Source organism: Oryctolagus cuniculus, chromosome 12, assembly GCF_051225735.1.
Source record: "Oryctolagus cuniculus isolate XC-2025 breed Fujian yellow rabbit chromosome 12, ASM5122573v1, whole genome shotgun sequence".
Classification (NCBI taxonomy): domain Eukaryota; kingdom Metazoa; phylum Chordata; class Mammalia; order Lagomorpha; family Leporidae; genus Oryctolagus; species Oryctolagus cuniculus.
In genome coordinates this window covers 106,125,001-106,149,983 of record NC_142878.1, presented here as the reverse complement: position 1 = coordinate 106,149,983, position 24,983 = coordinate 106,125,001, and the positions used below count along the sequence as shown (strand labels likewise).

Genomic DNA, 24,983 nt, shown 5'->3' with positions numbered 1-24,983 from the left:
GGTCTGGCTGAAAAGCCCACGAGAGCAATTCAGGCATGGAAAGCCAAAATGCTGTGGCAAAAAAATATTCTACATGAAGGATCTCTGTGAATGAGATCCCAATGGAAAGAAGTGGCCATCAGAGAGGTTTCCATAGCCTAGGCAGCTCATGTCAAGAGCCTTGGGTGGTCACTGACACCATAGATAAGAGTTAACTGTTAAATTAACAAAAGGAGTCACTGTGCACTAACTCCCCATGCAGGATCTCTGTCCTCAGTGAGTTACGAGACTTAACTGTAAAACTAGTTTTCAAACAGTTTGTGTATGTGTGCAAATTGTTGAAATCTTAGTATAGAGTTGGTCTTCTGTGTACAAAGTTAAAGGAGGGGTGAGAGTATGGGTGGGAGGGCCAGTACGGTAGGAAAAATAACTATATTCCTAAAGTTGTACTTATGAAATTTGTACTCCTTAAAAAATAGTGGCAGCCAGGGCGGGCATTTGGCACAGCAGTTGAGATGTTTCCTATAGCACAGAGTCTGGATTGAAGTCCTAGTTCTCTAAATTCCAGCGTCCTGCTAATGTCTTCCTAGGAGGCAGTGGGTGATGGCTCAAGTAGCTGGGTTCCTGCACACACTTGGAAGACCGAGATTGGGTTCCTGGCTCCCAGTTTTGGCCTGGCCCAGCCCTGGCTATTGCAGACATACAGTGAATCAGTGGATGGGTGCTTGCTTTCTCTCTACCCCTCCTTCCACCCACCTATCTATATCTACCTACCTACCCCATTCAAATAAAATAGATACAAATTTAGAAAAAAAGAAAAACAGCCGGTCACTGTGGCATAGTAGACCAAGCCTCTGCCTGTAGCGCGGCTTCCCATATGGGCACTGGTTCCCATCCTGGCTGCTCCACTTATGATCCAGCTCTCTGCTGTGGCCTGGGAAGGCAATAGAAGATGGCCCAAATGCTTGGGCCCCTGCACCACGTGGGAGACCTGGAAGAAGCTCTGGGTTTCAGATGAGCTCAGCTCTGGCCATTGCAGCCATTTGGGGAGTGCACCAGCAGATGGAAGACCTCTCTCTCTCTGCTTCCTGTCTCTCCCTCTTTCTCTCTGTAACTCTTCCTCTGAAATAAATAAATAAATCTTTGGGAAAAAAAAAAAAAAAGAAAGAAAGAAAAGCAAGAGTTGCCTCGCCAGAAAAGCACACCTGTCTTCAGTGCTTCGGGGTTTGGGTTAGGGAACCGGCAGCAGGTCTGACAATTAGGGATGACAAGGACACAGCAACACTTGCCAACAGCTGAAGGCACACGTACGATGTCCCTCACAAAAAGGCTTTGATATAAAAGGGGCTCAGGACACTGAAGTAACCCCTTACCTCCCTGCTCGTGCCCGTCTCCCTGGGGAAAGCTGAGCCCTCGTGGTGGCCCAGGTGCCCCACTCCTCAGCTTCCTCTTGTGCAGCTGATCCTCCTCCTCTACCCACCCGTGGCCCGTGGCCCACCCACCCCGAGCCACAGTGCTTCCTTGCTGCGCCTTGAACCCCGCAGGCACACGTCTTTGTACCTGCAGGATCCTTCCCAGATGGCCACATGGCTCGCCTCCTCTCCTGCCGGTCTCTGCTCACCCCCGACCTCCTCAGTGAGCACTCTAAGCACAGCCCCCAGCACTCCCTGTCCTCTTTCCAACGTGTTTTTCTGCAGGCTGATCCAGCTCTAAGGTGCCATCCGACTGACCCGTTCATTTCCCTCTCAGTCCAAGTTCCTGAGGGCAGGGTCTGTTTTGTTCACTGCTCTTTTGCCAGGGCCTTGCACAGCGCAGACACTCAGAAAACATTAACTGGATGAATACAAGGACCACATCCACCCTGGCCCCCTCTGCACCCCACATACTCGGTCCCTTTGTGCCAAAAGCCCTGTGGTGACCAGTGGTGCCGGTACACACCTGTTTCAACCACACGTTTGTCGTCATTAACTGGTTTTTCTCATCCTGTAAGATAAAGATGAAATAAGATTGCTTATTTCAATTAAAGACACAGTCATTCTTTAAATTAGAATGTTCACATTTTTATACAAACACGCCTCTCCCTGGAGTGCCCACGCTGTGTGTGTCAGTCTCGTGTTCTGGAAAAACAGGATCTGTTCCCAGCCTAGCTGATTCCTTTATTTATTTATTTATTTATTTATTTATTTGAAAGGCAGAGTTACTGACAGGCCCAGGCAGAGACAGAGAGAGACTGGTCTTCTTCCATCCACAGGTTCATTCTCCAAATGGCTGCAACAGCCAGAGCTGGGCTGATCTGAAGCCAGGAGCCAGGAGTTTCTTCTGGATTTCCCATGTGGGTGCAGGGGCCCAAGGACTTGGACCATCTACCTTTGCTTTCCCAGCTGCACTAGCAGGGAGCTGGACTGGAAGTGGAGCAGCCGGGACTGGAACTGGCACCCACGTGGGATGCCAGCACTGCAGGCAGTGGCTTTAAACACTACGCCACAGTGCCAGCCCCTATCAGATTCGTTTCAACCTGATTTGCATTTCAGATAAACTGCTCTAAGGCACACTGTTGGCAGTCTTAGATTTAACATTCCCAGTCTCAACTACTACATTTCCTCCAGCCAACTCCACTGTTTTATGTGTTCAGTACTATGAGGGGGAGAAAGCCTGCCAGTGAATCGTGAGCCATCCTTAATCCCAGGTCACATCTTGTTCCTTTTTTTAAGATTTATTTAAGCATTTGAAAGGCAGAAAGAGAGAGAGAGAGAGAGAGATATTGATTGATTGATTGATTATTCTCTCCATTCCCACAACAGCCAGGGCTGAGCCAGGAGCCTGCGACTCCATTCAGCTCTCCCACATGGGTACAGGGGCCCAAGCGCTGGGGCCATCACCCGCTGTCTTCCCAGGCACATTAGCAAGGAGCTGGATGGGAAGTGGAGCAGCTGGGACCCGGCCAGTGTGCTAAGATGGGACAAGTGCTGCAGGTGGCAGCTGAACCCACTGCGCTCTACAGGACACACCTGGACTGCAGAGGGGCTAGCGTGGAGGACCACGTTGTCCCAGGGTCGGGGACACAGCACGTGTGAGCACTCCTCGGGGACTCTTCCTTACAGTATTTGCCTCTGCTAAGGCAAGAATTTGAATCTCCCCATGGGTTTGCTACGTAGAAAAAGTCCTGGAGTCACAGCCTTGGATGCTTTTAGATCCTACGTCTCGAGGGTCCTCAGGATGTGTCACGTATCCTTTCCTGCTGTCCTGTCTTTGCTATGCCAGTCTTTTCCCAGATGTTCAAGGCCTAACTGAAGTGACATTCCTTCCGTTAAATTCTACTGAAGCATGGTGGAGCCAAGTGCCCCAGTTAAAGGCCATGGCAGTCACCCAACCACAAGCACACCACGCACAGGACACGGGGTGAAGCCCACAGACTGGGGAGAGAGGAGGAGGCAGCCAGCTCAGCCAAGTGGGGGTGACCCCTCCCCTATCCCAGCAAGAGTGAAGGGCCTGGGAGAGGTGGAGACGGAGGGAGCACACCCCTGGGGAGGGAGGCAGCCCTGGGAGGTCTCCCCTTGGGGGAAGGAGGAGGACCCGGAAATTCAGCAAGGTCAGGCCGTCCCGCCCACACTGCTGTCCCCAAGGGCAGTCTTCCCCAATTCAAACCCTGGGGCTGGAGAGGACCTCGCGGTACCATCCACCGCAGTCCTTCTATCCTACAGACACAGAGACGGAGCCAGGGAGGCGACTTGGCTGCAACCACACTGCCGGAGCCGGTGCTGTGGTGTTGCCGGTAAAGCTGCTGTCTGCAATGAAAGCATCCCGTGTGGGTGCTGGTTTGAGTCCCAGCTGCTCCACTTCTTTTTTTTTTTTTTTTACAGGCAGAGTGGACAGTGAGAGAGACAGAGAGAAAGGTCTTCCTTTGCCGTTGGTTCACCCTCCAATGGCCGCCGCGGCTGGCGCGCTGTGGCCGGCGCACCGCGCTGATCCGATGGCAGGAGCCAGGAGCCAGGTGCTTTTCCTGGTCTCCCATGGGGTGCAGGGCCCAAGCACCTGGGCCATCCTCCACTGCACTCCCTGGCCACAGCAGAGGGCTGGCCTGGAAGAGGGGCAACCGGGACAGAATCCGGCGCCCCGACCGGGACTAGAACCCGGTGTGCCGGCACCGCTAGGCGGAGGATTAGCCTAGTGAGCCGCGGCACCAGCCCCAGCTGCTCCACTTCTGATCCAGCTCCCTGCTAATGTGCCTGGGAAAGCAGTAGAAGATGGCCCAAGTCCTTGGCCCCTGCCACTCACGTGGGAGACCCGGATGGGGTTCCTGGCTCCTGGCTTCAGCTGGCCCAGTCCCAACTGTCACAGCCATTTGGGGAGGAAACCAACAGATGGAAAATCTCTTTCTCTTTCTGTCTCTGTCTCTCTCTCTTATTTGGAAGGGAGGTGAGAGAGAGAGTCATACATATAGGAAATAAGGTGGAGTTCAGAAGAAATTCAGGGAAAACCCACATAAAAGACTACAGGGTAGAGGCTACTTCAGGGATACAAAGAACCTAAAACAACTTGGAAGCATCTCATTGACTTTCCTGTTCCATCTGCAGGCCCCGGCCCCTGGGTCCCCATCTTCCCTCGCACGCCTTGTATTTTCTGGGGCTTTCTCTCAGGACGCCGCCCTTGCCCCACTCCTGTCCATGGTTAGCTCCTTCTTCCACCACTGCCCATGAATGTTCCTCAAAGATCTGCTCCCGCTGTCCCTTCCGGCTTTAAAAACTCCCACCTCGAGGTTTTCAGCATCGCCCCAGGCCAGCGACTCCAAGCCGACCTCGGGCTCACCTCTCAGCTCTGCGTCAGTGCCCACTTCCCAAGGGCTGGTGCACGTTTGCTTTGCGATGGCCACCTCAAACCACAGCCAACTCGCCAACCCCTCCGCCCGGCTCCATGACCACTATCTGCATCTTCCAAATCCCTGCTGCTCTCCCCTTCTCATCACTCGGGATTCAAAACTGGACGCCTCCAGCCTCAGGGTCAGGTCCTGTCCCTTCCTCTGTGTGGTCATCTAACTCGCTTCTCAAACTCCTACACCTCCTGCCCCCTCCACACCAGGTAGGCGACCCCTTATTTATCCTTGTGGTGCTTTCCCTATTAGATCGCTTGTAGAACATCCACTAAGTGCCAGAGACCACGCTAGGTTCTGGGATGGACACAAAAGGACAAGATGCGTGCTACGTGGACACTGGGAGGCAGGGAGCGCTTGAGGACCGGGCACTGCATTCCAGAGCGAGTCGGGGAGACCCTGTTGTCAGGAGTCAGCAACCATTTCACAAAGTCTGATAGATGAACTTGGCCTTCTGTGCCAGAAGGAAAGCTCTCCAAGCACAAGAGCTTAGGAAGTGGCAGGCAGGTGCATTCCCCGCCTCCCCTGCAGCCCAGCCAGACCGCTCCTAGGCAGCAGGGCTTCCAACAGCACCACAAAAAGGCTCAGGGTCGTATCGTTCCTCCTTATTAAAGTAGGTCTCCTCTGTGTCACAACAAACTCCACTCGTCCTACAAGGCCAGCTCAGGGCCACCTCCCCTACCCCTGCTGCCTTTGATCCTCTCGGTCATCAGGACCGTGGCACCGTGCTCTATGTGCCAATAGCCCCAGCTGGAAAGACCTTTGGGCACACGTCCCACTCTCCCTACTTCCACTTGCCTTTTTTTTTTTTTTTTTTTTTGGCAGGCAGAGTGGACAGTGAGAGAGAGAGACAGAGAGAAAGATCTTCTTTTGCCGTTGGTTCACCCTCCAAGGGCCGCCACGGCTGGTGCACTGCGGCCGGCGCACCACGCTGATCCGAAGGCAGGAGCCAGGTGCTTCTCCTGGTCTCCCATGGGGTGCAGGGCCCAAGCACCTGGGCCATCCTCCACTGCACTCCTGGGCCACAGCAGGGAGCTGGCCTGGAAGAGGGGCAACCGGGACAGAATCCGGCGCCCCGACCGGGACTAGAACCTGGTGTGCCGGCGCCGCTAGGTGGAGGATTAGCCTAGTGAGCCGCGGCGCCGGCCACTTGCCTATCTTTATTTACAGCATCCCCAAGGGGCTGGGGACACAACCATGTCTACTCACTGGCCTCTCTGGTACAGTGAGGCGACATCCACAGATTCACATATATCCTCGGACTCAGTTGCCTTAAGGAAAGGAGAAAGTCAGACAATGTATGTACATATCCATCATGGTCACTTAGAGCAATAAAGCTGGGAACAATCTTCTGCCAATAATAGGATAATAGGGGCCGGTGCTGTGGCGTAGCGGGTAAAGCAGCTGCCTGCAGTATCAGCATCATGTGGGCACTGGTTCGAGTCCTGGCTGTTCCACTTCTGATCCAGCTCTCTGCTATGGCCTGGAATAGCAGAAGATGACCCAAGTCCTTGTGTCCCTGCATCCATGGGGGAGACCCGGAAGAAGCTCCTGGCTCCTGGCTTCGGATCAGTGCAGCTCCAGCCGTTAATGGCCCATTGGGGAGTGAATCAGTGGATGGAAGACCTCTCTGCCTCTCCTTTCTCTTTGTAACTCTGACTTTCAAGTAAATAAATAAATCTTTAAAAACAAACAAACAAAAAAGCACAATAGGATAATGGTTAAATAAATTGTAAAGGGGCTGGTGATTGAAGATGCCAGTCTGATGCCTGCGTTCCATGACCAGAGTGCTGGGCTGGGTTCTCAGCTTCAGCTCTGAACTCCAGCTTACGCCAGTGTGGACCCGGGAGGCAGCAGGTGACGGCTCTGGGTGGGTTCCTGACATCCACTAGACGGAACTCTGGGCTCCTGGCTCTGTGTACCGGCAACTGCAGAGTGAATCGGCAAACTGGAGCTCTCTCTCTCTCTACTTGTTTAACGTCTCCCTTTGACTGTCCATCTGTCTCTCAAATAAATAAGTTGAAGACTTAAAAGTTAGAAAAGGAATATCACATAGCCATTAAAATTATACTTGAAGACTATGTAATGACAGGAAAATGTTTATCATGTAAACAGTAGTGGGAAACGTTGCCAGCAACGGAAATTATACCTAACATTCTTTCAATTTGTAACATACACACAAAGGAAAAACTGGAAAGAAATGCAATAAAATGTTAACATTAGTCATCTGAGGGTTGTAGAATTAGAATCCATTTTTATTTTATTCATTTTTTGCACTTTCTAAATTCTCTACAAAAAATCACGCACCACTGCTTTAATCAGAAAACAAAGGCGTGTCTATAAGTAATACTTTCTATATATATATATTTAAACACTGCTGAGTATCCTGGGGACACAGCAGGGGAGTGTGATCGCCTAGTTCTGAGCTAGCCAGCAGCGGGCAAGTGTCCTTTTGTGACACTGGTGAGGTCCCTGAGGGAATGGCTTGCGTCTCCTTCAGCAGGTGGGCCATGGCGCTGGCTCACCGCCCCCACGGGAAATGAACTCGCGTACCCAGCACACCTACCACATCCACGAGCTGGGATATTGCGAGGCCAAACTTGATCTTTATTTTGTCATGCAGGTGCTCCACAGGACGAACCCATCTTTCATAGTCTTGAAATAAATCCTTAAACAAACTGTCTTCATGTTTCGCCACAAAGGATGGTTCAGATAATCCTATTAACAAATTTTTAAAAGTTAGCGCACTGGCTTTTCTCCCATTAAACATTTTTTTAAAAGAAAAAAAATCCAATATTATTAATGAACCAAATTAAAATTTGGGCCATTATGACTGTAACTTTTTGAATGAAATACTGATCTGAATATCTGCACTCAAATAAGAGACACTCTGGCTCCGATATAATCCTGTATTAAATCAGACCACTTACTGTACGAATATGCCGAGTTCCCAAAGAAATATTCAGCAGTCAAGACAGCAATTAAAATACAAGAAATAAGAGCTTTTAAGTTGCCAGGGATAGGGGAGTTACTTCTCAAAAACACTTTGGAGCCTAGAAAACAGATACAGGGAAGCAAAGCCTGTTTATCACTGGAAATGTAAATAAGCATGCTTTCATTTACATAATATTAGCATACATCAAGTACTCAACGGATTATGTAGATTTGTCATGGTTTCGTTGGCTGCACAAGTGTCTAAAACTACTTTAGGGCCCAAGTCTTAGAAAAACATTTTGAGGTGAAAACTTAGTGGATTTTTTTCTGATGAATCAGAGCATTTAATTGACTATTTTACCCAGATTAATTTTTGAATATTTGCTAAAGACTAGTTCTTTAAGCTATGACATATGATAAATCGCAGATGGCAGTACCTCATTGTTTACTTAGCTTTTGTACTTATATTTTTCAGAGGAAAATACTACTGTAAATTGTACATAGTCAATACCTAACTATTGTATGCAAATCTGTGACTTGGCAACGTCATCTCAGAGGAAAAGATAAATAAAGTTTATTTACTATTAAAAAAAAAAGAAAGAAAGAAAAACAGAAGCTTTAAAGTGTTAGACACCAAGGCCAAAGTCTGGCCAGCTCCGCGTCACAGTCACACTCCTCCCAAGCTTAAATGCGCCTCTGACAGCGGCGAGACTCTCCGAGTTCCTGGACCAGAGTAGGTAAGGAGACCTAAAACGCGCGAAATTCAAACATGAGGGTGACTCAGGACTAAGGATCTTGGGAAGAAAAAGCACGTACTGAGCCCAAACGCCACTGGCGTCTTCAGCAAGGGCACACACAGGGATGGCAGCAGCTGGAGACAGCTTCGATTTGACAAGAAATGGGCACTTCCAAAAACCTCCTCTTCCCTTGCGGAGGTGAGGGTAGAGCGGGCGCTCTGATTCTCCCTCTCTGCCCCCCACCCTGTTCCTGCAGTTACAAAGCAGCCCCAGGGTCTCTGTCCGCTCCCGTGAGCAGAGGGAGATATCTGACTGAATCTACAATCGAGTTTGTGCCATGCCACTCATACAAGTCTCCTTAGGCTGACACGCATAGCACTGGACAAACAGATGCCAAACAGATTCTAATAATACGGTACACTGGGGGCGGGTGCTGTGGTGTAGCTGCCTGCAGCGCCAGCATCCTATATGGGCCCTGGTTCGAGTCCTGGCTGTTCCACTTCTGATCCAGCTCTCTGCTATGGCCTGGGAAAGCAGTAGAAGATGGCCCAAGTCCTTGGGCCCCTGCACCCGCGTGGGAGACCCAAGGAAGCTCCTGGCTCCTGGCTTTGGATCGGCTCAGCTCTGGCCATTGCGGCCATCTGGGGAGTGAACCAGAGGGAAGACTCTTCTCTTTCTCTAACTCTGCCTTTCAAATAATTTTTTTTTAAAAACCATTCTTAATGTTTAGAGGTTGTTAATTTCAGAGCTTCAAGTTAAAGGGGTGCTGCTGAACCATTTTTCCTCTTTTAATATCTAAACATGTTATAGCCTCTGAAATGATGAAATTTAAGATTTAAAAGATAGGGGCCAGCACTGTGGCTCACTTGGTTAATCCTCCGCCTGTGGCACCGGCATCCCACATGGGTGCTGGGTTCTAGTCCTGGTTGCTCCTCTTCCAGTCCAGCTCTCTGCTATGGCTTGAGAAGGCAGTGGAGAATGGCCCAAGTGCTTGGGTCCCTGCACCCACATGGGAGACCAGGAGGAAGCACCTGGCTCATGACTTCCGATTGGTGTAGCTCTGGCCGTAGCAGCCATTTTGGGGGTGAACCAATGGAAGGAAGATCTTTTTCTCTCTCTCTCTCACTAACTCTACCTGTCAAAAAAAAAAAAAAAAGATTTAAAAGATAAAAAATAAATGTCTTTCAATAGCAGCAGCAGGGGAGAATATTAGCTTCAACAGTCATTTCAAATTTTGTTTGGAAGAGAACAGGTAAGGCATAGATCACATAATATAAATTTCTACCTAATGAGAACCTTAAGGCATGACTTCGTGAATATCTTTGTAATACATGCAACATTAGAAATCCTCTGGGCATTCCTAGCACACATTATGGGGATGGCAGGTGCGCTTGGTGGTATTTAGCACAGAACCTTGATGGTGCAGTCAAATCCTACTTAGTAGTCACACTTTTTAAAGATTTATTTATTTAAAAGTCAGTTACAGAGAGAGAGGAGAGGCAGAAAGAAAGAGAGAGGTCTTCCATTGCTGGTTTGTTCCTCAGTTGGCCACAACAGAGAGAGGAGAGGCAAAGAGAAAGACAAAGAGGTCTTCCAGCCACTGGTTCGCTCCCCAATTGGCTGCAACTGCCGGAGCCGCACCAATCTGAAGCCAGGAGCCAGGAGCTTCCTCCGGGTCTCCCACGTGGGTGCAGGGGCCCAAGGACTTGGGCCATCTTCTACTGCTTTCCCAGGCCACAGCAGAGAGCCGGGTCAGAAGTGGAGCAGCCAGGACTTGAACCAGCACCCATATGGGATGCCGGTGCTTCAGGCCAGGGCATTAACTCACCACACCACAGCGCCAGCCCCAGCAGTCATGCTTTCATAGCTGCCTCTAAGTGCTTTAAGTTTGCGCTACTCATAGCCTCAGAATGTTGAGAAGCAGACAAGCCAATGCATACGGCCAGAAAGGCCAGCGCCACACACCTCATCCGTGGCACCTGTCACCCTAACGTCTCCCATCTTTGTGACGACTTCCTGAAAGAACTTCACTAACACACACCCTCAGAGCTCCAGCCCACGTTGATTTTTGTTCATTCATTCATTCAGCACTTATTGGACACACACCTGACACCAGATGGGTGCTGGGACAGAGGGCTCATGGCGTGTAGATACCAGATGGGTTCTGGGACAGAGGGCTCACGGAAAAACTGACACCACGTGCACCATAATATACACATAAGGTGAATTCTAAATCAACTGCATCAAACGGCATGTTTCTTTGTTCAAAGTTGTTTTGAGGGGCCTGTGTTGTGGCGTAGCGGGTAAAGCCGCTGCCTGCAGTGCCGGCATCCCATACAGGCACAGGTTTGAATCCTGGCTGCTCCACTTCAGATCCAGCTCCCTGCTAATGTCCTGGGAAAGCAGTGGAGGATGTCCCAAGTGCTTGGGCCCCTTTCATCCATCTGGGAGACCTGGATAAAGCTTCAGGCTCCTGGCTTTGGCCCGGCCCAACTCCGCCCTTGCAGCCAGGACTCGAACTGGCGCCCATATGAGATGCCAGCACTGTAGGCGGCGGCTTTACCCACTATGCCACAGCGCTGGCCCCAGGTTTATGGTTGTATCAGTGCCATGAAGAAATGCTTCTCTCACACCCCGTGAGTTTAGGCATTCAGGGGTGCACGTTCCCCGGGGAGAGCCAGGCCGGCTCCGTGTGGACTGCAGAGTGTGTGCACAGTGCCCGTTCTCCGCACAACAGGCTGGAGACACAGCTGATGCCTGCAACTTCCCCTTCAGGTCTGGACGCAGCCCAGCAGGCACACGGGTCCCCACCTACGTCTGTCTATCATCGGAAGCCCCTGGTCTGCATCGCCACCCGCTTCCCCACGGGCCACACGCTTGGCCCTCCACCAGAAGTGTTCTCGACGCACTTTTCCAGTCTCTACCACGAAACGACCCTCGCTAAAGTTTAAATCTCTTCTTCAATAACACGGAATTCTCAGTGACAAAAAATAAGACGCTGGCGGGCACAGCTCCCTCATATGCACTGTATTTATCAGGCACGAAGCAAACAGCGATTCTAAACCTGCACTGGCAATTCTGTCCAACGACAAAGCAAAATGCCAGAACACGTGCTAATAATGTCACGTGACAGCCAACACTGCCATCTAAGAAGTGCATTTGGGGGCAGGTTTTTTGGGCTACAGTTAAGACAGTGTCTAAGATGCCCACGGCTCAGCCAGGAGTGCCAGGGTTTCAGTTCCAGCCCCCTGCCAACCCCAGCTTCCCGACAATGCGCATCCCTGCCACTCATCTGGGAGACCTGGTTTGTATCACCACCTCCTGGCTTTCCCCTGGCCCGGCCCCAGCTGCTCTGGGCATTTGGGGAGTGAATCAGCAAATGGAAGATAGATCCCTCCCTCCCTCCGTCCCTCCCTCCCTCCCTCTGCTTCTCTGCCTTTTGAATAAATATAAATAGAGTAATTTTGCTAATAATCTTTTCCTCTTTCTCCTCTAGCACAGTAATTTGTGCCTGGTTTTCCAAGCTGCTTGCCAGTGCCGTGCCTTCAACCCATATCTGCTGCCCAGGATTCGTCCTATTCTGAACGATGTCTCTGGATTCCGGGGCTTCTGTTTTTAGCAACGAGATTCATTAATTTTCTACTGGAAAGTATCATTGTACACTTGTCCTAGAAATAGCTGGTTCATCAGTGAGCCACTGTGCTGTGCTTGAAAACAAAGCAGATGCTTCCCCGGGTGCCGGCGCCTGACAACGTTTCACCACAGAACCACCCCGGGGAGCAGGGGCTGCATCGCCCATGGGGTGACATTCGGTTTACAGATCCTGAAATCCTCCTAGCTGCAAATTCCTGTCTTAGGGCGTTGCAGTTTCCACTCTGAATGCACACGGTATTTATGGGGAAATGCTGAAGTATACATTGTTACTTATCATCGCTATTTGAGTCAGGGATCCATTTTTATTAAGTGAGGGATATGCAACATGGTAACGAAAGTCACTATTGGGGCCGGTGCTGTGGCACAGCAGGTAAACGCCCTGGCCTGAAGCGCCAACGTCCCATATGGGTGCCGGTTCTAGTCCCGGCTGCTCCTCTTCCAATCCAGCTCTCTGGTATGGCCTGGGAAAGCAATAAAAGATGGCCCAAGTCCTTGGGCCCCTGCACCCACACAGGAGATCCAGAAGAAGCTCCTGGCTTCGCAGCTCCGGCCGTTGCAGCCATCGGGGGAGTGAACCACTGGATAGAAGACCTCTCTCTCTGCATAACTGACTTTCAAATAAATAAATAAATCTTTTAAAAAAAAAGTCACTATTAGTAACTCTCAAATTAGGTGAATGTGTTAACTGAGACATCCAAGTCAAATTAGATGCAGGTTTCTTAAGAAGGTAAATATTAACAACACCCAAGATTTCCAAAAAGATCACAATCTCACATTTCAAGTTTTTAAAATGTATGCCAAAAAAAGTGGTCGAGTGCAGACCACCTGACCGATCTCAGGGATTCTTGTAGCCCCCAAGACTCACTGTCAGACTCTAGAAATCCTGTTCTATTTATTTAAAACAAAATCCCAAAGGGACACTCTCAAGGCTATAACTGAAAAATATTTAAGGAAAAAGAGAAAAGGAGAGAGGAGGAGGAGAGAGGAGGAGGGAGAAGGAGGGAGAGGGAGAAGAGGAGAGAGGGGGGGAGAGGGGGAGAGAGAGGGAGAGAGGGGGAGAAAGGGGGAGGGGGAGGTGGGGAGAGGGAGGGAGAGAGAGGGGAGGGGGAGGGAGGAGAAGGGGGAAAGGGAGAGGGAGGGAGAGGGGTATAGGCAGGGGAGGGAGGGAGAGGGGTATAGGGAGGGGAGGGAGGGAGGGGGTAGAGGGAGGGTGAGAGGAGGAGAGAGTGAGAAGGGGAGGGGGGAGAGGGAGGGGGAAAGAGGGGGGAGAGGGGGTAGGGGAAGAGGGAGGGAGGGGGGAGAGAAGGGGAGAGGGAGGGAGGGAAGAGGGAGAGAGGGGGAGAGAGGGGAAGGAGGGGAAGGAGGGAGAGGGAAGGAAGAGGGGGCGGGGGAGTAGGGGGAGGGGGAGGGAGAGGGGGAGGGGGAGGTAAGCACAGAATCCTGAGATGTCCTAAATGAAGTTACAGGCCAGAGGACGGAGAGAAGGAAGAGATAGGAGTTTATACAAAACTGATAGCTCTGGGCTAAGGTCCGGGTGGAGGTGGGGGACCTTCTTTCTGCCGAGAGCCATTTGGATGTTTATGACGTCATTTGAGGGCCGTACAACATCATCAGCTTAAAAACTGGCCTGCTGCAGATTTACTGAAGCTGGAGTCCCGCCTGGGACAACTGTTCCTCACTGCCCTCCTGCCTGTGGAGGATTCACTGTCAAGGCGACTGGCGTCCACGCAGAATCAGTGAGTGAGCGGCAGCATGCACCGCTCCCTGTGGACTCTCCTCCTCTCCCAGGACTTGGCCCGTGGTGCCCCCTTCTCTTATCTGCAGCCAGTGTGGGTGCAGCGTGTGTGTTTTCCTCTCCCCACATTTGCACAGCGAAATCCCCTGGCTTTGCCGACGCAGTGGGCATCTCTCCACACGCTACCTGCCGTGCTGCTGGCAGATTGCGTCCCGGGACCTAGCCTTTGTTTCAGCTAGCTCAATAAAACCTCTCCTTTCTCTTTTAAAAATGTATTTGAAAGGCAGAGAGATCTTCCATCCACTGGTTCACTCCCCAAATGGCATGATGGCCAGGGCTGGGGCCAGGTGGAAGCCAGGAGCTCCACCCTCCACTGCCTTCCCTGGCACATTAGCAGGAAGGTCGATTGGAAGCAGAGCAGCAGAGACTCAAATGGCAGTCTGACCTGATGCAATGCTGGTGTTCCGGGGGAGCTTAACCCACTGAGCCACGACACCAGCACCCAAACCTTTTTTTTTTTTTTTCAACTCTTTAATTTCAAGCACTTCTTGGTATCTCAATTTGTGTTTTAACATCCTCTTCCTTTTTTTTTTTTTTTTTTTTTGACAGGCAGAGTGGACAGTGAGAGAGAGACAGAAAGAAAGGTCTTCCTTTTTGCCGTTGGTTCACCCTCCAATGGCTGCCGCAGCCTGCGCGCTGTGGCCGGCGCATCACGCTGATCCGAAGGCAGGAGCCAGGTACTTATCCTGGTCTCCCATGGGGTGCAGGGCCCAAGCACTTGGGCCATCCTCCACTGCACTCCCGGGCCACAGCAGAGAGCTGGCCTGGAAGAGGGGCAACCGGGACAGAATCCGGTGCCCCGACCGGGACTAGAACCCAGTGTGCCGGCGCCGCTAGGTGGAGGATTAGCCTATTGAGCCGTGGCGCCAGCCCATACATCCTCTTCCTTAAAACCCTTCTGCAACTTTCCGCTAATTAAACTAAAATCCTTAAAACCCAGGTGCTACCCGGTCTGTGCCCTCCACGCCCCACTCTGGCCCTGCATTTCCTGGGAGCCCTACCGTGGCTTGGCTGCTCCAGTCCACACTGATGGTCCAGCTTCTCACACGCATCGTCTGCTTCCTCCCTACAAGGCGATGCTCCTCTGTGAGCAAAGCTCACCCTCCCTCTTCACCCTGCTGGGTCCCACTCACCCTTGGGATCTCATCTCGGCTCCCTGTCCCCGATGGCTCTCTTGGGCTCCTCTGCACAGAACCGTGCTCCTTAGCTCACTTGCACACAGTGTGTGGTGCATTTGATTACAGCCACGATGGGGTGAACCAACAGTAGCAGGTGTAACATTCCGGTCATCATTCTATCCCTGTGCCCGGTAGTGGAAGCGCATAGCAGGTGCTTGGTTTCTTGAATGAATATATATATGAATGGACAAATGAGTCAGTAACAAACACTCCCACTTTCCTGTACTGATTCAGAATTCTATCATGTGTTGTGAAGCAGCTGTCCAAAGAGCTATACAGATTTGCTCGCAAGGATTCATGAGTCACTACACTCAGCTTCTTGAAATGAGCCATCTTTGGGCTCCAGCAAGCGTGTAGGGATGAGTGGGTCCGCAGGACACGGGGCAGTGGCCTGCAGAGTTTAGGCATGAAGACAGCCAGCTCTCGCGTGGGTGATGGCGGCTCAGGGGAGCACCTGGAGGCGCTGGAGATGAAGAATGGGATGCTGGTTTTCCCCAGGGAGACACGGGGGCAGCCCCCTGCCGCGGTGCAGGGCGTCAGCGACTATGTGGCCAGCAACGTGCTGGACCTCCCACAGGGCATCCAGCCCTCTTCCAACTGGCCCACAGCCCGGAAGTGCACCACAGTGGGGCGTGGCTAGGGGAGAAGGCTACAACACTGTCCTGCAGATGCACCAGAATGGGGATTTGGTACAAGAATTGAGGAAGCCCTCTCGGACGAAAAGACCCAGACTCAAAGGGAGGGCACAGGTCACGTGCGGGACTCACTGCCGATTAGCCGAAGCCTTGCTGGTCCTTGCTGTTGGAACACTGGCTGCAGGCACTCGGGTGATGTTCGTTTGGTGTTTGGGTTCTAGTCCCGGTCTAGTCCCGGTTGCCCCTCTTCCAGGCCAGCTCTCTGCTGTGGCCTGGGAGTGCAGTGGAGGATGGCCCAAGTGCTTTGGCCCTGCACCCCATGGGAGACTGTCGCTCCCCATCTTCGTGGAGGAACGACACAGGACCCTGCGCTGTTCTTTTGTCTGCTCGGCCCTCCCTGGGTTTGCTGCTGGTTCTTCCCGGGTTGGCTACCAACCCTTCCACCTCCGTGGAAGGGCGGTTCCCCCTGCCACTTTCCCCACTTCCGCGGGGGAGTGGCACACCGCCGGCCGGCTCTCTCGGAGGCTGCTCAGGTGTTCCTTCAGATAGATGTTCCCCAGTGCATGTTGTCTCTCTCCTCCTTTATAGTCCTCTTCCACCAATCCCAACTCTGCTACCCACACGCCGAGTATGCTGCTCTCCTCCAATCAGGAGCAGGTCCTACAGTTTATTGGTTGAACTGGAGGCAGCTGTGTAGAAGCTGTTTCTCCCTTCTCAGCGCCATATTGTGGGAGAGCAGATGCATAGAATAAGTCTTAATTCCAGTAACTTAGTCTAGTCCAAGTTGCTCCCCACAGAGACCAGAAGAAGCACCTGGCTCCTGCCATCTGATCAGCGCGGTGCGCCGGCCGCAGCGCGCCAGCCGCGGCGGCCACTGGAGGGTGAACCAACGGCAAAGGAAGACCTTTCTCTCTGTCTCTCTCACTGTCCACTCTGCCTTTCAAAAAAAAAAAAAAAAAAAAAGGAAAGAATACCCCATAGCAAACTTACCTACAACCACTGTACTATCATAACTCAAGGCTGTCTCACGATCTCGCTGTAAACAGAATCTGTTCTTAGATTTTTTTGCCTGACTCAGGATAAACCTGCAGCTTTGAATCATTACTATTCGTGACGGCTCTGCAATATGCCAGCCTGCGAAGATACTACATCCCCCATTTTCTGTAACTTCTATTAAGGAAAATGATGGACAAAGACGGTGTCATCGCGGGGTACTGCTTTTTCAAAACAAACCACCGACACAAGGGGGAAAAACAGTGATCTTGTCTTAGTCAGATGCAGATACAGGCAGAAGTAACAGACAAGCTGGTGAAGAACTCAGGGTGTGAAGACGGACAGGTTGGCTCTCAACAGCCCCTCGTGCTCACGTGTGACCTGAAGCTAAGTGACTCAGCTTCTCGGAATATCAGTCTTTCACCCATGACGTCAGTACACAGTACCCTCCTTACGAGGCTGCTATGCGGATTAAACCACCCGGGTCCCCTGTGGGAGGGCTGGGCTCAGTATCCAGCTCCAGCTTCTGCTAATGCAGGAACTGGGAGGCCGCGGGGATGGCCGTGGGGATGCGAGGCCATCTGGGTTCCTGCCGCTTACATGAGAGATCGGGTTGAGTTCTCAGCTTCCAACTTTGGTCAGGTCTGCCTGTGGTCGTTGTATGCATTTGGAGAGTAAACCAGTAGAAGGGAGCACCCTCAGCCTCTCTGTGTTTGCCTCCCTGCCTCCCTCGCTCTCCCTCGCTCTCTCCCTCTCCCTCTCCTTCTCCCTCTCCCTCTCTCTCTCTCTCTCACACACACACACACACACTCACTTGCAGAGCTACTAATTTCTACCTAAAACTTCCCAAGGGTCCAAGAAAGATAATATCCAGGCCGGCACCGCGGCTCACTAGGCTAATCCTCTACCTAGCGGCGCCGGCACACCGGGTTCTAGTCCCGGTTGGGGTGCTGGATTCTTTCCCGGTTGCCCCTCTTCCAGGCCAGCTCTCTGCTGTGGCCTGGGAGTGCAGTGGAGGATGGCCCAAGTGCTTGGGCCCTGCACCCCATGGGAGACCAGGAGAAGCACCTGGCTCCTGCCTTCGGATCAGCGTGGTGCGCCGGCCGCAGTGCGCCAGCCGTGTCAGCCATTAGAGGGCGAGCCAACGGAAAAGGAAGACCTTTCTCTCTGTCTCTCTCTCACTGTCCACTCTGCCTGTCAAAAAAAAAAAAAAAAAAAAAAAAAAAAAAAAAAAAAGATAATATCCAAACACACCACCCTATACAATGGAACCTTGAAAAAATAGCAAGAAAGAATGTATTCGTGGCCCTGAACATTCTTAACAGTGCAATGTTTTTCCAGTAAAAAGCTTTCAAGTCTCTATTATTTAACGCTAATACTGTTATCAATCTACCAATAACATACAAATCATATAAAGCACCTGTTAGTACAACCAACAAGATAAAAGCTAAGTTGCCTACCTAATGAGGTGCAAATATGTGCAAAAAACTTACATTTTGGTTTTCTAAGTTCAATTTCAGCTCTGAATATTGTTGAGTTTGAGGAATTAAAGAGAATGACTTGCTGAAAACATTTCGCATTCAAGTCATTTAGTGAAATCGCATTCATTTTACATAGAAACGTAATCTTGTTCCTTAATTTTAGTGTGAAGATGAAAGGACACAGAACTGCAGAGCTGAAAACCTGAATTTGAATACTCTATACCATGAGTTATCTATTACCCTCCATATACCATATTTTCTAATCTATATAAAATTAAGGTCTCTGTTGGAAAATATTAATTGTTAAACATTGGATGGCAAGAACATTCAGTCCCTTAGGCTGAGCCATTTTTGTGTAGGTTTAATTTTTTCCTTTATAAAACATTAAGATATAACATAAATGGCTAAATTCTGCTTAGCTGCCTTACTGGGCAAAATAAATTACATTCTCTTCGATTCCGGCTTTCGGCACCAAAAAAAAAAAAAAAAAATTACATTCTCTTCCTATGATGGGTAGCATCTAAGTAGTTTCAAATGTCTTTTTTTTTAAAGACTTATTTTATTTATTTGAAAGGCAGAGTTACAGAGACAAAGAGGGAGAGATACATAGAGATCTTCCATTTGCTGGTTCACTCCCTAAATGGCCGCAACAGCTGGGGCTGGGCCAGGCCAAAGCCAGGAGCTTCTTCCGGGTCTCCCCTGTGGGTGCAGGGGCCCAAGCACTGGGCCATCTTCTACTACTTTCCCAGGCACATCAGCAGGGAGCTGGATGGGAAGTGGAGCAGCAGGGACTCGAACCGGTGCCCACGTGGGATGCTGGCATTTGCAGGCAGCAGTGTAACCCATTACACCATAATGTTGGCCCCTCGAGTGTCCAAAAAACCTCGTTCTGGGGGCCAGCACTGTGCACAGCGGTCAAGCCACAGCCGAGTTGCCCGTATCTCATATTAGCCTGTCAGGTGGAGTCCTGGCTGCTTTGCTTCTGATTCAGCTTTCTGCTAAGGTGCCTGAGAAGGCACCAGATAATGGTTCAAGAACTGGGGCCCTGGGGCCCACACTGAGGCTCAGCAGGTTAAGCCACTGCCTGCCATGTTGGCATCCCACATGGGCGATGGTTCGTGTCCTGGCTGCTCCCTTTCCAATCCAGCTCCTGACTAATAGTCTGAGAAAAGCAGTGCGAGATGATCCAAGTGTCTGGGCCCCTGCCATGCAGGTGGGAGACCCAGGTGAAGCCCCTGGCTTCTTCCTGGCCAGCCCTGGCTGTGGCAGCTATCTGGGGAGTAAACCAGCAGATGGAAGATCTAATCTTTCAAACAAATAAATAAATCTTAAAGAGGGGGGCAGTGCTGTGGCATAGCGAGTAAAGCCGCTGCCTGCAGTGCCAGCATCTCATATGGGCACCGGTTCATATCCCAGTTGCTCCACTTCCGATCCAGCTCTCTGCTATGGCCTGGGAAAGCAGTGGAGGTTGGCCCAAGTCCTTGAGCCCCTGCACAGGGGACCCAGAAGAAGCTCCTGGTTCTTGGCTTCGGATCGGGGCAGCTCCAGCCGTTGCAGCCAATTGGGGAGTGAACCAGAGGCTGGAAGACCTCTCTCTCTGCCTCTCCTCTCTCTGTGTAACTCTTTCAAATAAATTAATAAATTAAAAAAAAAAAAAAAAGAGTGACAAGAAAGGTAACCGTTCAACTAAAAAAAAAAAAAGCTTGGCCCTCTGCCACCCACAGGAGACCTGGCTGGATCAGAAGATTTTTCTCTCTTGCTCTTTTAAGTAGATGAAAATGAATAAACAATAAAGAAAATCTCCACAAAATAAGAGGAGTCTTCAAAAAGTTCATGGAAAGTTTATTATGAAAAAACTATGCATGGATTTCAAATTTTTCCATCAAAATTATTTTTTTAAAGATTTATTTATTGGGGGCCAGTGCTATGGCTACTGGCTTCGGATCAGTGCAGCTCCAGCCATTGTGGCCAATTGGGGAGTGAACCAGCGGATGGAAGACCTCTCTCTCTCCCCCTCTCATACACTCTCGGTATAACTCTGACTTTCAAATAAATAAATCTTTTTTTTTTTTTTTTTTGACAGGCAGAGTGGACAGTGAGAGAGAGAGACAGAGAGAAAGGTCTTCCTTTGCCGTTGGTTCACCCTCCAATGGCCGCCGCGGCCAGCGCGCTGCGGCCGGCGCACCGCGCTGATCCGATGGCAGGAGCCAGGAGCCAGGAGCTTCTTCCAGGTCTCCCACACAGGTGCGGAGGCCCTAACACTTGGGCCATCTTCTTCTGCTGTCCCAGGCCATAGCAGAGAGCTGGATGGGAAGAGGAGCAGCCGGGACTTGAACCGGCACCCATATGGGATGCCAGTGCTTCAGGCCAGGGCTTTAACCCACTGCACCACAGCGCTGGCTTCTTCACCACAGTGCCAAACACTGGCTCATTTTCCCGTGAGCTTTCTGAAGTACCTCAAACAGTATGCAGGCAAAAAGACAGCAAGGAGTTTAAAAACCATTCAGGTGTATCTGATAGCATCATCTAGCATTTTTCCAGGAAGAACCATGATTTTCCTATCAAAAAGTGATGGATCTGGGAGAAGTCATCCTAAGTGTTCTGCAGCTAAATGTGGATATTAGCAGTGTTTTGCCAATTTGCAGATAAAAATTGAAGATAATCTGCTACAGTTTTGTTTTTTCCATAAATTCTTAAATCATTTTTAGATTTATTTTATGTGTTTGATAGAGTTACAGAGAGTGAGAGAGACAAAGAAAGAGAGGTCTTCCATCCGCTGGTTCACTCCCCGTTTGGCCGCAATGGCCGGAGCTGCACCGATCTGAAGCCAGGAGCCAGGAGCTTCTTCTGGGTCTCCCACATGGGTGCAGGGGCCCAACCACTTGGGCCATCTTCCACTGCTTTCCCAGGCCTCAGCAGAGAGTTGGATTGGAAGATGAGCAGCTGGGACTTGAACCGGTGCACATATGGGATGTCGGTGCTGCAGGTCGGGGCCTTACCAGCTATGCCACAGTGCCGACCCACTTAAATCATTTTTAAACTAATTTACTATCTCTGGAATTTTTTCATATATATAAACACATACATACACACACACATATATGTGCATACATGTATATTTCATTTTAGGCAAAAGGCTTGAGACAGGGGGAGATCCTCTATCTACTGGTTCACTACCCAAATACTGCAACCACCAGGGCTGGGCCGTGCCCAGGCCAGGAGCCTGGAACTCAACCTGAGTCTTCCACGTGGGTGGCAGGGGCTCAGCTACTCGAGCCATCACCCACTGCCTCCCAAGGCGTGCATTAGCAGGAAGCTGGATTGGAAGTGGAGTAGCCAGGCCTCAAACCACACACTCCGATGTGGGAAGTGGGTATCACAAGCAGTGACTTACCTGTCGTGCCAAACTCCCACCCTCTCTGAAACCGTTAGCATCTGCTACCACCTGGGTGTACCAGAGCTTAACTCATGGTATCTAGCTCAGTGCACTCGTGCCTTCATTCAACAAACGTTGACTTGCTGCTCACTGTGCCGGCCTGTGCCCGGTACCAGGAATAAAGCAGAAAACGAAGGCACACCGCCTGCCTCTCAGGGTACAAACTTGTCCGTCCACTGGCTTCCACTTATCCTAAATACACTAGCTCCCTGTTGCGGCGAGCTGTCTTGTATCCTGGTCTGGCAGCATCCCTGGCTCTGTCCACAGCTGCACCACTCCCACTCGCACCACGGGACAACCACAAATGCCTCCGATGTTGCCAAATGTCGGAGGAGGAGGAGGAGTAAAATCGCCCTTCAGAGAATCTCTGGTCTGGTGAAGGTGGAACCGGAAGTCAGGTTTCATTTGGTTCATCTCAAAATGATGCATTCATCACAAAGCAATGCGTGGTCCTTGTTAGATTCAAACACAGACGCTCACAGAGAGTTACAGGTGTATCGCGGACGGGCAATTACACGGTCTGCAGTTTTCGGCTATTTCTATAATGGCACAGTGGGAAAACGCTCTACCGAACATCCTTGTACATAGGTTTTCCCACGCTTAGGCCAGCACTGAGTCTTAGAAGTGGAGCTGCTGGGGCCAGCGCTGTGGCGTACCCGGTAAGGCTGCTGGACACCGGCACCCCATACAGGCGCCAGTTCAAGTCCCAGCGGCTCCACTTTCCATCCAGCTCCCTGCTAATGGCCTGGAAAGGCAGCAGAAGATGGCCCAAGCGGGAAACCCAAAAGAAGCTCCTGGCTCCTGGCTTTGGCCTGGCCCAGCTCTGGCCATTGCAGCCATTTAGGGAGTGAATCAGCAAATGGAAGATCTGTCTCTCCCTCTAATGCTGCCTTTCAAATAAAATAGATCTTTTAAAAAAAAAGTGGGCCTGCTGTGTCACGGCTACACGTATTAAATGTCACCTTCTTCAGGGACCACCCAAAAAGGTCTAACACGTTTAAAAATGGTGGTAAGGCTGAGGTGCCCCATATAGCCCCACTTCATAGTCAAGGCTTGCTTGGAGCAGTTTCTCCTCCCCTCGAAGCCCCCGCCCCAAATCGCTTCCAAGTTAACAAAAAGTGACCGGTCCTCCTTTTCAAAGCGTCCTCTCGGCACCAGTCCCACGAGCCCATGTTAAGCAATGGGCGAGATAAAGCCGAGCACACAGCCAGCCGTTCTGCAAACGAGCGGAAAGCTGTGCCACACCCAGCGTCTCCAATGCGGTGAACGAACACGCTTACCCATCACTATTTTAGGTCGTGCAGCCAAGATGCAGGATGCAGGGGGTCGTTTTTCTTCGACTCCGGGATTTTCATGACATTTTGTATTGATTCGTGTCACAGAGTCATTGGGTCAAGTTCCGCTGTAACGGATACTACGCTCTAGTGAACTTCAACATTTAACATCTCGCCTTTGACTCTCGGAACAGGTGCCGGGAGAAAATGACCGTCGGCGATGTTAAATTTAGGTCCTGTCGATAGATCAAGGACAGGAGAGCTTCCACACTTCACAAAGTCTGAGCGTCATCAGATCAAGGAAATGCAGAGTTAACTATTTTAATTTGGGACCATAAATCTCTCTCTCTCTCAACAGGCAATAAATATGTATTATGAGTGCCTACCGTTATACTATCCTGAAATAAAACATCGAGCTGAACGGGAAGGTGCTTGCTACAGCCCAAATGTCCTTGATAAGACTTTTGCAAGTTTCCTTTCTAAAACTATGCAGCACTGTGGCATGGCGGGTGCAGCCTCTTCTTGCAACGTAGGCGTCCTGGCTGTATCAGAGTCCTGGCTGCTACACCTCCAATCCAGCTTCCTGCTAATGCACCTGTGAAAGCCACCCACATGGGGGACCCTCGGGGACCTGGCTCCTGGCTCCTGCCTGGCCCACCCCTAGCTGTTGTGGCCGTTTTGGGAGGGAACCAGCAGATGGATGATATGTCTCTCCCTCTCGGATGCTCTGCTTTTCAAATACATCTTTAAAATAAGCAAATACATAAAATCTTTTTTTTTTTTAAAAAAGTTCAACTATGAGTGAACTTTAGGGACTGGGAAGAAATCCAGAAAAGTGGAGAGAGCTGCTTTGTGAGGAGGGCGAGGTTACACCATTTTCTTACTTCCTATCGGTGTTGTGTTGTCTGGGCCAACATCCATGATTTCTTTCATTGGATCCCCTTGAAAATTCACCCCATTTCTATGAATGGGGGACGGTCTACACCTTGCTACTCACGGCGTGGTACTGAAATGCAGGCTCCCGGGCCCTCCCTCTGACCCACAAATCAACACCTGCATTCCACCAACATCCAGCCACGTGTACACAAGGCGAGATGCCCCGGTCAGCAGATCTACAGCCAGGACTCTCAGGGAGGGGGGACAAGGATGAGGGGCAGGACTGATTGATTGATTCCTTTGAAAGTTACAAAGAAAGAGGGAGACACAGAGACGGAGCTCTTCCATCTGCTGGTTCACTCCCCAGTGGCCACAATGGCCAGGCTGAAGCCAGGAGCTCCATCCGGGTCTCCCACTTGGGTGGCAGGGGCCCAGGCACTGGGGTCATCTTCTGTGGCTTGTCACAGACCCATCAGCAGGGAGCTGGATCGCAAGTGGAGCAGTCAGGATGTGAACCGGCGCCCATATGGGATGTCAGCGTGGTAGGTGGTGGCTTTACCCGCTCTGCCACCTTAACGGGCCCTGAGGGGAACACTCCAGTCTCCAAGGCCATTTTCAAGGTCTGGAGACATTTTTCAGCGCGTGCCACACTGGCATCTCAGGGACAGAGGCCAGGGATGCCACTTCCTCAACAACAAATCCAAGAGGCTGAGAAACCCTGTCTTAGGAGAAAAACGGTTTTGCCTGATGTCATATACACCATCAACGGTAAGCTAGAAAGAACAAAAGCCAGATAAAAAATAAAACCCGAAGTTCAGACTGTCCTCTCATTGGGATTCAAACACTCAGACTTCTATTTTTTTCTGCTTAAAAAAAGAGTTGTATTTTACAATTAGACTCGGGAAGAAAAGAGCATGAGGTCATGAAATTAAACACAGAAAAATAGCAAGCGTTCCCAAATTGAGGACAAAACATCCGAATTATAATTCCCATCACAAAGCGGGGACAAATCATTAGAAACAATCCTCTCTGGGCACACAGTTAGCTAAGAGGTTAAGACAACAGCTGGGCTGCCCCCACCCCATAGCAGAGTACCTGGGTTCGAGTCCCAGCTCTGCTTCCAGTTCCAGCTTTCTTCTACTGT

The 24,983-nt window shown here is 50.6% G+C and overlaps 1 protein-coding gene across 2 annotated transcripts in view; it reads right to left on the bottom strand.

Moving 5' to 3' along the window:
- The window catches only part of CHRNA5 (cholinergic receptor nicotinic alpha 5 subunit), a 43,454-nt gene that overhangs the window by 11,950 nt on the left and 6,521 nt on the right, over window positions 1-24,983 (bottom strand). Inside the window, exons 2-3 of one of the 2 annotated variants that reach the window (XM_008248452.5) lie at window positions 7,413-7,564; window positions 1,918-1,962 (exon numbers count right to left, since the gene is read on the bottom strand). In XM_008248452.5, coding sequence (XP_008246674.2) covers window positions 1,918-1,962; window positions 7,413-7,564 — 197 coding nt within the window. The remainder of the gene's footprint in view (window positions 1-1,917; window positions 1,963-7,412; window positions 7,565-24,983) is intronic. The other variant, XM_089310798.1, reaches the window with a different exon arrangement.